At 37.4% G+C, this 17,354-nt stretch overlaps 1 protein-coding gene across 1 annotated transcript in view; it reads right to left on the bottom strand.

Annotated features, from left to right (window-relative positions):
- The window catches only part of UGGT2 (UDP-glucose glycoprotein glucosyltransferase 2), a 586,709-nt gene that overhangs the window by 27,750 nt on the left and 541,605 nt on the right, over positions 1-17,354 (bottom strand). Inside the window, exons 37-38 of the mRNA XM_031934986.1 lie at positions 10,922-11,038; positions 6,837-6,963 (exon numbers count right to left, since the gene is read on the bottom strand). Coding sequence (XP_031790846.1) covers positions 6,837-6,963; positions 10,922-11,038 — 244 coding nt within the window. The remainder of the gene's footprint in view (positions 1-6,836; positions 6,964-10,921; positions 11,039-17,354) is intronic.

The following is a 17,354-nucleotide window of genomic DNA, read 5'->3' as shown; positions in this document are numbered from 1 at the left end:
TGACTGTTAGAAGGAAAACTAACAAACAGAACAGCCACACCAAAACCCCATCTCTACGTCACCATCATCAAAGACCAAAGGTAGATAAAACCACAAAGATGGGGAGAAACCAGAGCAGAAAAGCTGAAAATTTTAAAAATCTGAGTGCCTCTTCTCCTCCAGGGAATGCAGATCCTTGCCAGCAACAGGAAAAAGCTGGACAAAGAATGACGAGTTAAGAAGAGAGGGCTTCAGAAGATTGGTAATAATAAACTTCTCCAAGCTAAAGGAGTATGTTCGAACCCATTGCAAAAAAGCTAAAAACCTTGAAAAAAGATTGGACGAATGGCTAACTAAACAGCATAGGAAGACTTTAAATGACCTGATGGAGCTGAAAACCATGGCATGAGAACTATGTGACGAATGAACAAGCCTCAGTAGCCAATTGGATCAACTGGAAGAAAGGGTATCAGTGATTGAAGATCAAATGGATGAAATGAAGCGAGAAGAGAAGTTTAGAGAAAAAAGAGTAAAAACAAACAAACAAAGCCTCCAAGAAATATGAGACTACATGAAAAGACCAAATCTACATCTGATTGCTGTACCTGAAAGTGATGGGGAGAATAGAACCAAGTTGGAAACACTCTTCAGGATATTATCCAGGAGAACTTCCCCAACCTAGCAAGGCAGGCCAACATTCAAATTCAGGAAATACAGAGACCGCCACAAAGATACTCCTCAAGAAGAGCAACTCCAAGACACATAATTGTCAGATTCACCAAAGTCGAAATGAAGGAAACAATGTTAAGGGCAGCCAGAGAGAAAGGTTGGGTTACCCACAAAGGGAAGCCCATCAGACTAACTGCAGATCTCTCAGCAGAAACTCTACAAGCCAGAAGAGAGTGGGGGCCAATATTCAACATTCTTCAAGAAAAGAATTTTAAACCCAGAATTTCATATCCAGCCAAACTAAGTTTCATAAGTGAAGGAGAAATAAAATCCTTTACAGACAAGCAAATGCTGAGAGATTCTGTCACGACCAGGCCTGCCTTACAAGAGCTCCTGAAGGAAGCACTAAACATGGAAAGGAACTACCAGTACCAGCCACTGCAAAAACAGGCCAAATTGTAAAGACCATCCATGCTAGGAAGAAACTGCATCAACTAACGGGCAAAATAACTAGTTGACATCATAATGATAGGATCAAATTCACACATAAAAATATTAACCTTAAATGTAAATGGGCTCAATGCTCCAATTAAAAGACAGACTGGCAAATTGGATAGAGTCAAGACCCATCAGTGTGCTGTATTCAGGAGACCCATTTCATGTATAGAGACACACACAGGCTCAAAATAAAGGGATGGAGGAAGATCTACCAAGCAAATGGAAAACAAAAAAATGCAGGGGTTGCCATCTTAGTCTCTGATAAAATAGACTTTAAAACAAAAAAGATCAAAAGAGACAAAGAAGGCCATTACATAATGATAAAGGATCAATTCAACAAGAAGGGCTAACTATCCTAAATATATATGCATGCAATACAGGAGCACCCAGATTCATAAAGCAAGTCCTCTGAGTCCTACAAAGAGACTTAGACTCCCACACAATAATAATGGGAGACTTTAACACACCACGGTCAACATTAGACAGATCAACGAGACAGAAAGTTAACAAGGATATTCAGGTATTGAACTCATCTCTGCACCAAGCAGACCTAGTAGACATATACAGAACCCTCCACCCCAAATCAACAGAATATACATTCTTCTCAGCACCACATCACACTTATTCCAAAATTGACCACATAGTTGGAAGTAAGGCACTCCTCAGCAAATGTAAAAGAACAGAAATTATAACAAACTGTCTCTCAGACTAGTTCAATCAAATTACAACTCAGGATTAAGAAACTCACTCGTAACTGCTAAACTACATGGAAACTGAACAACCTGCTCCTGAATGACTACTGGGTACATAATGAAATGAAGGCAGAAATAAAGATGTTCTTTGAAACCAATGAGAACAAAGATACAACATACCAGAATCTCTGGGACACATTTAAAACAGCGTGTAGAGGGAAATTTATAGCAATAAATGCCCACAAGAGAAAGCAGGAAAGATCTGAAATTGACACCCTAACATCACAATTAAAAGAACTAGAGAAGCAAGAGTAAACACATTCAAAAGCTAGCAGAAGGCAAGAAATAACTAAGATCAGAGCAGAACTGAAGGAGATAGACACACAAAAAAACCCTTCAAAAAATCAATGAATTCAGGAGCTGGTTTTTCAAAAAGATCAACAAAATTGTTGGATGGCTAGCAAGACCAATAAAGAAGAAAAGAGAGAAGAATCAAACAGACGCAATAAAAAATAATAAAAGGCTATCACCACCGCTCCCACAGAGATACAAACTACCATCAGAGAATACCATAAACACCTCTACGCAAATAAACTAGAAAATCTAGAAGAAATGGATAAATTCCTGGACACATACACTCTCCCAACACTAAACCAGGAAGAAGTTGAATCCCTGAATAGACCAATAACAGGCTCTGAAATTGAGGCAATAATTAAGAGCCTACCAACTAAAAAGTCCAGCATCAGACAGATTCACAGCTGTATTCTACCAGAGGTACAAAGAGGAGCTGCTACCATTCCTTCTAAAACTATTCCAATCAATAGAAAAAGAGGGAATCCTCCCTAACTCATTTTATGAGACCAGCATCATCCTGATATCAAAGCCTGGCAGAGTCACAACAAAAGAGAGAATTTTAAACCAATATTCCTGATGAACATCGACGCAAAAATCCTCAATAAAATACTGGCAAACCGAATCCAGCAGCACATCAAAAAGCTTATCTGCCATGATCAAATGGGCTTCATCCCTGGGATGCAAGGTTGGTTCAACATATGCAAATCAATAAACGTAATCCAGCATATAAACAGAACCAAAGACAAAAACCACATGATTATCTCAATAGATGCAGAAAAGGCCTTTGACAAAATTCAACAGTCCTTCATGCTAAAAACTCTCAATAAATTAGGTACTGATGGGACATATCTCAAAATAATAAAAGCTATTTATGATAACCCACAGCCAGTATCACACCAAATGAGCAAAAACTGGAAGCATTCCTTTTGAAAACTGGCACAAGACAGGGATGCCCTCTCTCACCACTCCCATTTAACACAGTGTTGGAAGTTCTGGCCAGGGCAATCAGGCAGGAGAAAGAAATAAAGTGTATTCAATTAGGAAAAGACAAAGTCAAATTGTCCCTGTTTGCAGATGACATGATTGTATATTCAGAAAACCCCATCGTTTCAGCCCAAAATCTCCTTAAGCAGATAAGCAACTTCAGCAAAGTCTCAGGATACAAAATTAATGTGCAAAAATCACATGCATTCCTATACACCAATAACAGACAGACAGCCAAATCATGAGTGAACTCACATTCACAATTGCTTCAAAGAAAATAAAATACCTAGGAAAGCAACTTACAAGGGATGTGAAGGACCTCTTCAAGGAGAATTACAAGCCACTGCTCAATGAAATAAAAGAGGACAGAAACAAATGGAAGAATATTCCATGCTCATGGATAGGAAGAATCAATATCGTGAAAATGGCCATACTGCCCAAGGTAATTTATAGATTCAGTGCCATCCCCATCAAGCTACCAATGAGTTTCTTCACAGAATTGGAAAAAACTGCTTTAAAGTTCATATGGAACCGAAAAGGAGCCTTCATTGTCAAGATAATCCTAAGCAAAAAGAACAAAGCTAGAGGCATCATGCTACCTGACTTCAAACTATACTACAAGGCTACAGTAACCAAAACAACATGGTACTGGTACCAATACAGACATATAGACCAATGGAACAGAACAGAGCCCTCAGAAATAATACCACACATCTACAACCATCTGATCTTTGACAAACTTGACAAAAACAAGAAATGGGGAAAGGATTCCCTATTTAATAAATGGTGCTGGGAAAACTGGCTAGCCATATGTAGAAAGCTGAAACTGGATCCTTTCCTCACACCGTATACAAAAATTAATTCAAGATGGATTAAAGACTTAAATGTCAGACCTAAAACCATAAAAACTGTAGAAGAAAATCTAGGCAATACCATTCAGGACACAGGCATGGGCAAGGACCTCATGTCTAAAACACCAAAAGCAATGGCAACAAAAGCAAAAATTGAGAAATGAGATCTAATTAAACTAAAGAGCTTCTGCACAGCAAAAGAAACTACCATCAGCATGAACAGGCAATCTACAGAATGGGAGAAAATTTTTGCAATCTACCCATCTGACAAAGGGCTAATATCCAGAATCTACAAATAACTTAAACAAATTTACAAGAAAAAATCAAAGAACCCCATCAAAAAGTGTGCAAAGGATATGAACAGATACTTTTCAAAAAAAGACATTTATGCAGCCAACAGACACATGAAAAAATGCTCATCATCACTGGCCATCAGAGAAATGCAAATCAAAACCACAACGAGATACCATCTCACAGCAGTTAAAATGGTGATCATCAAAAAGTCAGGAACAACAGGTGCTGGAGAGCATGTGGAGAAACAGGAACACTTTTACACTGTTGGTGGGACTGTAAATTAGTTCAACCATTCTTGTGGAAGACAGTGTGGTGATTCCTCAAGCATCTAGAACTAGAAATACTATTTGACCCAGTCATCCCATTACTGGGTATATACCCAAAGGATTACAAATCATGCTGCTATAAAGACACATGCACATGTATGTTTATTGCGGCACTATTCACAATAATGAAGACTTGGAACCAACCCAAATGTCCATCAATGATAGAATGGATTAAGAAAATGTGGCACAAATACACCATGGAATACGACGCAGTCATAAAAAAGGATGAGTTCATGTCCTTTGTAGGGACATGGATGAAGCTGGAAACCATCATTCCCAGCAAACTATCATAAGGATAGAAAACCAACCATCACATGTTCTCACTCACAGGTGGGAACTGAACAATGAGAACACTTGGACACAGGTGGGGAACACCACACACTGGGGCCTGTTGTGGAGTGGGGGTGGGGGGGATAGCATTAGGAGATATACCCAATGTAAATGACGAGTTAATGGGTGCAGCACACTAACATGGCACATTTATACATATGTAACAAATCTGCACATTGTGCACATGTACCCCAGAACTTAAAGCATAATAGTAATTTTAAAAAACTCTTCTGTAAAACTTCTCTCCCTTATTTATGTACATATCTATACACAAACATACATACAAACTTATGATTTTTCTTTAATGGAAATGAGATCAATTATATTATAAATATTGCTCTATAACCTATTTTTAACTTAAAAATATGCTGTCAGGACAAATACATTTACCTTGTTTGTACTGAAAGGCTACACTATATTTCATTGTTTGTATCAATGTTTATGTAACCAATTGTCTATTGATGGACAGATTATTTCTATTTCATTGTTAAAAATAATGCTATAATAAACATACCTATAAAGACATCATTTTTCTTTTTTTAAGTTTGCTGAAGTGAATTGCTGGGTCAAAGGGTATATACATTTTAAATTTTTGTACATATAAAATTTCCTTAACTTATACAGCTACTATATATACTTTTATAAAAATGCTAACTTTCCAACATTCTCACCAATGCTCATTCATATTAACCATTAACTCTTTCCCAATTTGATAAAAGAAACACTTATATATAAGAAAAAATGTTTTTTGTTGAGGTAATTTTCCTTTCTTCCTTCTTTCTGTTTTCTTTCCTTCTCTCCCTCCTCCCTTTGTCATTCAATTTCTCCCCCTTTAAAAAGAATTGCATCATACCACTTACAGAATAATGTTTTCTTTCTGAATAGAAATAGTATCTTTATACTAAATTATTATATACACGTTGGTGTGTTTTAAATAATGAACTTTATGAACACATCAAGAAAACTTTGTTTTTAAAGGAAAACTTTTGTTTTTAAAGTCAAGATGAAACAATTTCACATTTATATGAGAAAGTTGATATATAATCATTTCGGCTTCCCTAAACAGTAAAGCTGAGGAAAATGAGAACTGTATTCTGAACCACTGGGAAGAATTATTGAGAGTATTAGCCAATATAATCTAGTGAAAGTCTCTAACACACTGACCCGAACACAATAGGAGTTCGGGGGGTTTTTTAAGAAAGAGTAAAGAATAGGGAGTCTCAGGCAGCACTGATAGGGAAAGAGAATTACAGGACAATCAAGAAGTTTATAACAGCTTTAAAAAATAAATGCAGCACATTTATTGAACACTTATGTAAGGCAATGAAATGCCAAGGTAACCACAGTTTTTTTCATAAAAGGAATTGAAGCAAATCTAATCCAAGTCATTCTCCACCCATGACTAAGGATACTAGAACCATGAACATGTGGGGAAACCTGTGTTACATATGAGATTAATTTCAGAGACAGGAAGTGGTATTTTTAGTAGGCTATGCAAGGCTTTTATTAATTTTTAGGACTTGCTCAAATTTTCACATTTAGGAAATTCAGTGCAATCTTAAAGACAAACACTCCTTTTACTTTTATTTTTCACCTCTATCTTGTGTCAGGAGACTAATGTTACACTACCTATCTATATAGAGATATTAGCTGAAGCTGTATCCATGGGGAAACAGATTATCTATGTTTTAAACTTGTAAGCTTAGTCTACACAAAAATACACCTTTAAATTACGCCACAGACTTTCTTAAAGACATTCTTAATCATTTGATAAATTCATTAGGAAATTAGTCTGTAGTCTATTCTAATCTCATTAATGCAACACATGGTTCAGACATCACAACAGGTTGATGACTTACTTGTATCTTGCTTCTTGTTTTCAAGATGATCTAACAGTTGTCTTATCTCAGCATCATACTCCACCCATTCTGGGACAATTCTGGCAGCAGCTTTTAGTTTGGGTTCTTTTGTTTTGGGATTATTGCACTAAAGGTTTAAGTAAATTTTGTTAATGAAAGACCATGCTCCTGGAAACATAAGGACAATGTTGTGTCACTAGGGCAAACAAAATACATTTTATAAAAAGCAGAGTCCTACTAAGTACTGGAAGTTTAATACACACAGGATCAAGTAAAATGACACATCACAACTCAGTATGTGATAATTACTTAATACAAACACCTCAATCAGAAATTTAAGTAAAAATTGTTGAAAGACATTCTGACGACTGGTAAGAGTTGTCAAAAGAATTAGGTAAAATGTTTTGACAAAGGATCTAATTACATTACCACTATGTAAAAGAACATAGTGGACTAGTGTGCTTTGTAGGCACAGTAGAAAAACATGGAAAAGGCATCTCAGTTCTCAGGGCTCCAACTCCATATTTGCTAATAGTAGGATCTGTATATATCACATAATTATGTGTGTGTGTAGGGTGTGTATCTTAATTTATTCAACTGCAAAAAAAAATTAAAATAAGAAAATCCATCAATATACAATCAGTTTAAACTACTGAGTACTACTATAGAGTTTCTTGGGAAATTAAAGTTAAAAGCAAAAATTACAGAAGGTTGATAAGAATCTGACACACTATTTATCTGAAGGTACAGCTGACAGATCTGCTGACATATTGGGCGTGAGCTGTAAGTAAAGAGAGGCATCAAAGAAAGACAAAGCCACCAGTACCTTTGGCTTGAGCAGTATAAAGAACGGATTGCCATTTGCTGAGACAGAAGACAACGGGAGCAGTATAAACTTCATCAAGTTATAAAGGAAGCCCATTAACTATTTACAACGAATTAAGGCAGGAAGCAACTTGAAGCTCACTTCTGGTGACATTTTCTCCACTTGCTTTCCTCTTATTTCTTAGGGGAAAGCTATGAGTCATGAGCCTGTTGTCTTAACCCTTTCTCAGTTGATTCATTATGGATTTCTTTTCCATAGTGATATATTCCTGAGGTAAGCGGAAAACACAATTTTCTTTGCAGAAATTAACTTTATAGGCAATGTCTTCTACATGGTGAAGATAATGGGACTAACACTTTTTTAAATTCTGTTAAACTATTAAAAAAATAAAAATATATTTTCTTTAGCTTTTTGTACTACAATGGGTTTTTGTGTGGGTGTATGTGTGTGCGTGTGCATACACGCTATAAGCTTTATTAGTGGTTCTTAACTGGGTAATCATGCCCCTCGGGGAGCTTTGGCAAAGTCTGGAGAAAATTTCTGATGGCTGAGGAGTGGTGGGGTGCTACTGCCGTCTAGTGGACAGGGGCCAGAAATGCTGCTGAATACCCCGCAATGCACAGGAAAACCCCCATAACAAAGAATTCTCCACTCCTCAATGCCAATAGTACTGAGGCTGAAAAACTCTGGTTGAAATGGAAAGTTGAGAGAGTATAATGACATTCACAAACATTTTCATTCCCACCTTCAATATTATTAATCATGTTCTTTTCTTCTGTTAGGTCATTTCCTTGGGAATTTGCTGCATTCTCTTTTCTCCTCCATGAAGAATAGCATGTTCTCTCATTCTACTCTTAGTGTTTCTATGAGTGAGACAGGCTGAACACCAAAATTTTTGCCAATTCTCCTTTTCCTGGGTATTGCTATTGCTAGGAAGTAGCTGTCCACTCAGGAATGACATTTCTTAGCTCCTGTTACAGCTAGATTTGGCCACGTGACCACTCCTACCAAGGGGTCATGCCTTTAGGATCCAAGATATGTTCTTCACATTTTTTTTCCCCTTCCCTCCAGATTGCCAGTATCCAATAGAAATACAATGAAAACCACATATGTAATTTGTGGGGGTTTTTTTTTTCACTAGAAAAATACTAAATTTTTCTAGTAGCCATGTATAAAAATGTAAGAGGAATAGGTGAAATAAATTTTAATACCATATTTTATTTAACCCAATATATCCAAAATACTAAGTCAACATGTAATCAGTACAAAAATTAGTAATGAGATATATGTTATTTTCATTGTATTGAATCTTCAAAATCTGTTGTGTACTTTATACCTTATAGCACATCTCAATTCAGAATAGCAACATGTGAAGGGCTCAACAGCCACATGAGGCAAGTGGCTACTGCACAAGAAGGAGTAGTCACAGGTGGACAAAAAGTACTCCCTGAGACATGGCACACAGGAGGGCTACTCACTGATGGAGATACCCACTTAGGTCTGCTGCTGGAATGAGTATGAATCCACTGAATTTTGGGGGTTTGTTATGGTAGCTCATGTTAGTCTAAGTACTAAAGATCCCAAAGCGACCTATATCACTACTGTATGAGTCACAACAGAACCATAACAATATATTAGTAGTTATGTTCAATAATGTTCTTGGCCTCTCTTTATGAAATTCCCTTGCTTACCTCTTAAAAATGCCATTTTATTTGTTTCTGCTATATTCTGCCACCTATGATTACATTCTAACATGCTGGCATGCTACTTTTAAAGTATGTTCTCTATACATGTCTGAAAAAGTTCCTATATTTTGTTTTCCTGCCCTTTTTTGTTCAAAATTGTACAAATTCTAACATTCTAATAGCTTGTCAGTGAAGAGCTGGTAAACAATTTTCTACACTTAGCACATTAAAAACAATATGGTATGAAAAAAACTTATAACTACTAAAGACAAGATAGTATTGGAATATAAGATCTAAATGGACAACAAATAAATTAGTTTGAAGTATTTTATGTTTAGGAGAGTCAAACTGCACAGCATAAACTGCTTTAAATGAAAAATCTAAGAAAAATAATCTCTTACAAATAAGTAAGAAAAAAAGTATGTATGATGTATTTTAAGTAGACAAAATTGTCTTGCTTGCCTTTATTTGGGGGAAAATATTGGCAGGATAACTAAACTGAAGATATGTCAAGATGATAGCTGCTAATCCATGAACATTTTCAGCTAGCTCTCAGTCTTTTTTTTTTTTGGAGACGGAGTTTTGCTCTTTTCTCCAGGCTGGAGTGCAGTGGTGCGATCTCGGCTCTATGCAACCTCTGCCTCCCAGGTTCAAGCGATTCTCTTGCCTCGGCCTTTTGAGTAGCTGGGACTACAGCGTGTGCCACCATGCCCAGCTAATTTTTTTGTAATTTTAGTAGAGATGGGGTTTCATCATGGTGGCCAGGCTGGTCTTGAACCCTGACCTCAGGTGATCTACCTGCCTCGGCCTCCCAGAGTGCAGGGATCACAGGCGTGAGCCACCGTGCCCGGCCCTCTCAATCTTTTTTTCAAAAATCCTTTTGTAGAAAAGAGTTAATACAGAAAGCCTGACATTGCTATCCTTAGAAAGCCCTGCTTGTAAGGTTGGCTCCTCGCTGGCATCTGGGAACACAGGGTTTAGGATGATTCCCACCATTCCTTTACAAGAGTAACTCACTGTGTCTAAATTATCCGTGCAAAGATGTTTATGCTAAACACCTGCTTTTCTTCTGAGTGATGGAAATTTTGGTGTGTCTCAGGCAGAGAGTGCTATATGGTCACCAGGCCCCAATAAAATCCCTGGACATTGGGATTTCTAATAAATATCCTTAGTAGGTAATACTTCATATGGGTTGGGGAATCTCTTATTGCTTGAGGAATGAGGCTTGTCCCATGTGACATCACAGAGAAAGGACTCTTGGAATCTTGCACCTGATTTTCTCTTTTCCTTTTGCTGACTTTGCTTTATATCCTTTCATTGTGATAAATCATAGCCATGAATATGATTATATTGTGCATCTTATGAATCTTCTTAGTGAATCATCAAACCTCAGGGCGGTCTTGGGGTCCCCCAAAATAGTCCTATACTTGCCAACATAAGTAAATGTCTAATAGACTGAGCAGCAGCAGACGTGAAGTAATATGTGTGCCACTCCATTTGTAAACAGAAAGAAAATATTTCTATTTAAACATTTCCGTATCTGCTTACATACAAATGAAAACAAAGACACTCACCAGATCAATTGTTTTGGCTCTTTGTTTGGATTCATCATCACACCAGGTTTCACACCACAACCAGTCTTGAGGAAGAGACTTAATGGCAACTTGGTAAATCATATCATTGGGGAGATCCTATAGAAAAATGTGATTTAATCATAGAGGCATAAAATTTAGAGTCAGGAGGAAAGAAGCTGAATGAAGTAAGACATCATTTAGACTGTAAACAGATCATAAAACACATGCAAATCAGAGATTTCTCTATACTTTCAAGCTTAAAATACGTAAGGTGATCCAATCATCTTGTGTTATGAATGAATTCATGCACTGGAATATACCTACATCTCTCCTAGACTCTACCCCGGGAACAAGGATGAAGATGGAGGCACATAAACCTACCATTCAATAGTCCCCACAATGGACAGCCTCACTACCTCTATCTGCCTCTATTTCCTCACATTACACCTACAATTACTGTTCATATCGGTCACCACCATGTTCTACGGATTCTGAGGGGAACTTTCACCTCCCCATTGTAAACTGTGATCCATGAATATTTTTCCATTTCTGTATGCTCAGAGCTCTCTAAGTAAAGATTGCTGGCATCTGGGTTAATGGATGTTTGACTGGCAACTAGCCTAGTAAGTTAGAGACCTTTGGAGAGAATCAGACAAATCTTCCCCAGAGATATTTGTTTATATTCCAGGGGTAGAGTCCTTCCCTTCCTTTCTCTAGAGAAAATCTGTTTATATTCAAGAGCAAAGGCATGTTCCTCTCTCCCCAAGAGTATGAAGGGTACTTGTGCTGGTTGTCCTACATAAGCTCCAAGATTCGCAATTTTAAGGTTCTTCTCTCAACATTCCTATTAAACATCACACTGAAATTCCTAGCAAATGCAATAAGACAAGAAAAGGAAAATGTATGTAGATTGGGAAGGGGAAAAAACCTGTTATTGTTTGTGATAACAGGATTGTTTAGGCAGAAAATCCCAAGAATCAAGGGAAAAACCTTCTGGAACTGATAAGCAATTTTAGCAATGTTACAAAATAAAAAGTTAATATACAAAAGTTAACTGCTTTTCTATATACCAGCAATGAACAAATAATTTGAAATTTAAGAAAACACATCATTTAAATTAGTACCCAAAAAGAGAAATACTTAAATATAAATCTAATAAAATATGTTCCTCAACAAAATGAAAACTACAAAATTCTGAGGAAAGAAATCAAAGAACACTGAAATACATGAAGAGATAGTCTATGTTCACTCACAGGAAGACTCCATAGTCAAGATATAAATTCTTCCCAGATTTATCTATAGACTTAACACAATTTCAATCAAAGGCTTAGCAAGTTACTTTGTGGAGACTGACCAAACGATTCTAAAGTTTGGGGAAAAAGGAAAAGATCTAGAATATCCAACACAATATTGAAGAATAAAGTCAGAGGGCTAACACTACCAGACTTGAAGTCTTACTATAAAGTTACAGTAATCAAAACAGTGTGGTATTGGCAAAACAAGAGACAAATTCATAACGGAACACAATAAAGAGCCCAGAAATAGAAAATTACCCATACTTTCTGCTTTTTTTTGTTGTTGTTGAAACCTAAGATTGCTCTAAAAAAATAAAGAAAAACCTGAACAGTTCCTTCTGACCTCCTAGTTCCTTGGAATCCCTTCCTTAAATAACCTGGCCTATCATATTATCTAACCTACTAACTCAAATGGTTATATACTAGACCAAGTCTTCTATACTTTCAATTTCATGGTGCTACTCTCTGATCACCTCTTGATTTTTGGTTCACTCCACTGAGTACTCAGATATCAATATCATTTCACTCCCTGGAACCTCCAATCAACTGATTCTACCACTATTTCATTGTTCCTCATTCCATGATGTATTCACTCCTATATAGTTATTCTTTTGAATATACTCTCAACTGTCTTTTTCTTCTCTTAGTTGTACTTTCTTGACAAAGTCATAGTCCTGATTACATCTCAATCTCTGTACCTATTCTCATGGAACTCAACATGGCTGAGTTCCATGAGTAGAGGACACACACACACTACCCCCCATGCTGACTGTTTTTTCATTTTAACCTCATGAATATAAATCTTAGGGGAACTTTAATTCTGTCAATTATATATATGGGTCTACTCTGCTGTCACTTAGCTGATATTTAGCTGATTATTTCACACACCGTCCTTATATCCTCCCCTAACCTCCACGTACCTAATAATCTACTTTCTGTCTCTATGAGTTTGTCTAGTCTGGACATATCACGTAAGTATAATTATACATTATAAGGTTTTTGTATCTGGCTTCTGCCAGCACAATGTTGTCAAGGTTCATCCATTCTGAGACATATTTCAGTACTTCAGTCCTTTTTACAGCCAAATAAGATTCCATTGTATGAATTTACAACATTTGGTTTATTCATTTGTCAACTGATGGGCATTTGGGTTGTTTCCATTTTCCAGCTGTTATAAACAATGCTTTTATAAACATTTGTACAAGTTTTTGTTTGGACACGTTTTCAACTCTCTTGGGTATACATCTAGGAGTGGAACTGCTGGGTCATATGTTAACACTGTTTAACATCTTGATGACCTGTCAAACTGTTTTTGAACTTGATACACTATTCTACATTCCAAATAGGAACGTATCATGGTTCCGTTTGCTCCATATCCTTGTCCACTCGTTATTGTCGATCTTTTTTATTACAGCTATCATAGTGAGTATGAAGTTGTATCTTATTGTGGTTTTGATTTGCTATTCCTAATGACCAATGGCACTGAGCACCTTTTCATGTGTTTATTGGACATTTGTGTATCACAGAAGAAACATCAATGGCTAGTAAGCACATACAATGTCTGTTTACATAGACATATTTCAAACTTAAATGTCTATTTAAATAGAAATATTTCACATTTAAATGTCATTTAAATAGACATATTAAAATCTCTAAATAGACACATTTAAGTCTCCATTCAGACTTAAACGTACAACCTAAAACCATAAAAACTCTAGAAGAAAACCTAAGCAATACCATTCAGGACAGAGGCATGGGCAAAGACTTCATGACTAAAATACCAAAAGCAATCGCAATAAAAGCAAAAATTGAGAAATGGGATCTAATTAAACTAAAGAGCTTCTGCACAGCAAAAGAAACTATCATCAGAGTGAACAGACAACCTACAGAATGGGAGAAAACTTTTGCAATCTATCCATCTGACAAGGGGCTAATATCCAGAATCTACAAGAAACTTAAACAAATTTACAAGAAAAAAACAACCCCATCAAAAAGTGGGCAAAGAATATGAACAGATGCTTCTCAAAAGAAGACACTTATGTGGCCAATAGGTATATACCCAAAGGATTATAAATCATGAAATAAAGCTCATCATCACTGGTCATTAGAGAAATGCAAATCAAAACCACAATGAGATACCATCATCTCACGCCAGTTAGAATGGTGATCATGTAAAGTCTGGAAATAATAGATGCTGGCGAGGATGTGGAGAAATAGGAACACTTCTACACTGTTAGTGGGAGTGTACATTAGTTCAACCATTGTGAAAGACAGTGTGGCAATTCCTCAAGGATCTACAACCAGAAACACCATTTGACCCAGCAATCCTACAAATCATTCTACTATAAAAGACACATGCACATGTATGTTTATTGCAGCACTACTTACAATATTGGGGGAACCCACCCCCAATAGTTCAACGTGAGTCCTTTTCTATTTTCCCTAAGTGTTGGCCAGTCTGAGAAATAAAGGGAAAGAGTACAAAAGAGAGAAATTTTAAAGCTGGGGAGTCTGGGGGAGACATCAGATGTTGGCAGGTTCCATGATGCCCCCCAAGCCGCAAAACCAGCAAGTTTTTATTAGTGATTTTCAAAAGGGGAGGGAGTATATGAATAGGGTATAGGTCACAGAGATCACATGCTTCACAAGGTAATAAAATAACACAAGGCAAGTGGAGGCAGGGTGAGATCACAGGATCGGGGTGAAATTAAAATTGCTAATGAAATTTGGGGCACGCATTGTCATTGATAACATCAGGAGACAAGGTTTGAGAGCAGACCAAATTTTATTAGGTGGGAATTTCCTCGTTCACAAGAATATTGATTGGGAAGTGATAAATGTTCACAAAATCTTCACAATTTATGTTCAGCACTATGGGAGACCGGGGCTTATTTCAACCCTTATCTGCAACTGTAAAAGACAGACGTCCCCAGAGCGGCCATTTTAGAGACCTCCCCCTGGGAACGCATTCTCTTTCTCAGGGCTATTCCTTGCTGAGAAGAAGAATTCAGTGATATTTCTCCTATTTGCTTTTGAAAGAAGAGAAATACGGCTCTGTTCCGCCCGGCTCTCAGGCAGCCAGACCTAATGGTTATCTCCCTTGTTCCCCGAACATCACTGTTATCCTGCTCTTTTTTTCAAGGTGCCCAGATTTCATACTGTTTAAACAATTTACACAGTTAATGCAATCATCACAGGGTGCTGAGGAGACATTCATCCTCAGCTTACACATATGATGGGATTAAGAGATTAAAGACAGGCATAGGAAATCACAAGAATATTGATTGGGGAAGTGATACATGTCCACGAAATCTTCACAATTTATGTTCAGAGATCGCAGTAAAGACAGGTGTCAGAAATTATAAAAGTATTAATTTGTGGAACTAATAAATGTCCATGATATCTTCACAATTTATGTTCTTTTCCCATGGCTTCAGTCTGTCCCTCCATTCGGGGTCCCTGACTTCCCGCAACAGGTATATACCCAAAGGATTATAAATCATTCTACTAAAAAGACACATGCACATGTATCTTTATTGCAGCACTATTTACAATAGCAAAGACTTGGAACCAATCCAAATGCCCATCAGTGACAGACTGGATAAAGAAAATGTGGCACATATATACCATGAAATACTATGCAGCCATAAAAAAAATGAGTTCATATCCTTTGCAGAATATGGATGAAGCTGGAAACCATCATCTTCAGCAAATTAACACAGGTACAGAAAACCAAATACCACACGTTCTCACTCATAAGTGGGAGTTGAACAATGAGAACACATGGACACAGGGAGGGGAACATCACCCACTGGGGCCTGTTGGGGGGCTGGGGGAAGGGGTGGGAGAGCATTAGGACAAATACCTAATGCATGTGGGGCTTAAAACCTAGATGACAGGTTGATAGGTGCAGCAAACCACCATGGCACACGTATACCTACGTAACAAACCTGCACCTTCAGCACATGTATCCTTGAACTTAGAGTAAAATAAAAAACATGGAAAATAAAAATAAACATACTTGAATGTCTATTTACATCCCTTGACCACTTTGTAAATTGGTTATTTTCCTTTGCTATTGAGTTATGGGAGTTCTTGAGAGCTTGTTTGGAGGTTCTGGCAGGGGAGCATAGCTACTCGTGTACCCTTGACTGAAGATTGGTCCTTCTCTGTTGGGGATGGTCATCCTCTTAAACCCCAGCATGCAGTTTCGGGAGGAACACACATGGAACAGTGAGGGAGGAAGAGGACACGTCCTGTGTAGCCAGCCAGATCAGCTGAATCAACCCTGGTGATCTATGGGCTGACAGATGTAGCAGCTAGATTGCCCTCACATCCTACAGGAGTTCTTTATATGTTCTGGATATTACTATCTTGTCAGATACAAGATTTGCAAATCTTTTGGCCCATTCTATAAGTTGTCTTTTCCCTTTCTTGTATCCTTTAATGCATACAAGTCTTTAATTTTTTTTTTTTTGCTGTCGCCCAGGCTGGAGTGCAGTGGCACGATCTCAGCTTACTGCAAGTTCCGCTTCCCGGGTTCACGCCATTCTCCTGCCTCAGCCTCCTGAGTAGCTGGGAATACAGGCGCCCGCCACCATGCCCAGCTAATTTTTTTTCATATTTTTAGTAGAGATGGGGTTTTGCCGTGTTAGCCGGGATGGTCTCGATCTCCTCATCTCATGATCCATCCGCCTCGATCTCCCAAAGTGCTGGGATTACAGGCGTGAGCCACCGCACCCAGCCAATTTATCTTTTTCTTTCATTGCTTGTGCTTTTGGTTTTATATCTTAAAAAACATTGCCTAATCCAAAGTCACAAAGATTTACACTTACATTCACTTCTAAGAGTTTTATGGTTTTAGTTCTTACATTTAAGTCTTTGATCCATTTTGAGTTAATTTTTATACATGATGTGAGGTAGGGGTCCAACTTCATTCTTTACAAGTGAATTTTCTGTTGTCTAGCATAGTTGTTACAAAGACTATTCTTTCCCCATTAAATTGTCTCGGAATGCTTGACAAAAATCAAATGAGAGTAGAGGCACAGGCTTATTTCAGAACTCTCAATTCTCTTCTCGTGACCGTATGTCTAACCTTATGCCAGTACCACTACTGGGCATAAAGAATTTTGCATATG

This window comes from Piliocolobus tephrosceles, chromosome X, assembly GCF_002776525.5.
Source record: "Piliocolobus tephrosceles isolate RC106 chromosome X, ASM277652v3, whole genome shotgun sequence".
Classification (NCBI taxonomy): domain Eukaryota; kingdom Metazoa; phylum Chordata; class Mammalia; order Primates; family Cercopithecidae; genus Piliocolobus; species Piliocolobus tephrosceles.
The sequence above is the reverse complement of the archived record's forward strand: the minus strand, read 5'-3'. Positions and strand labels throughout refer to the sequence as shown.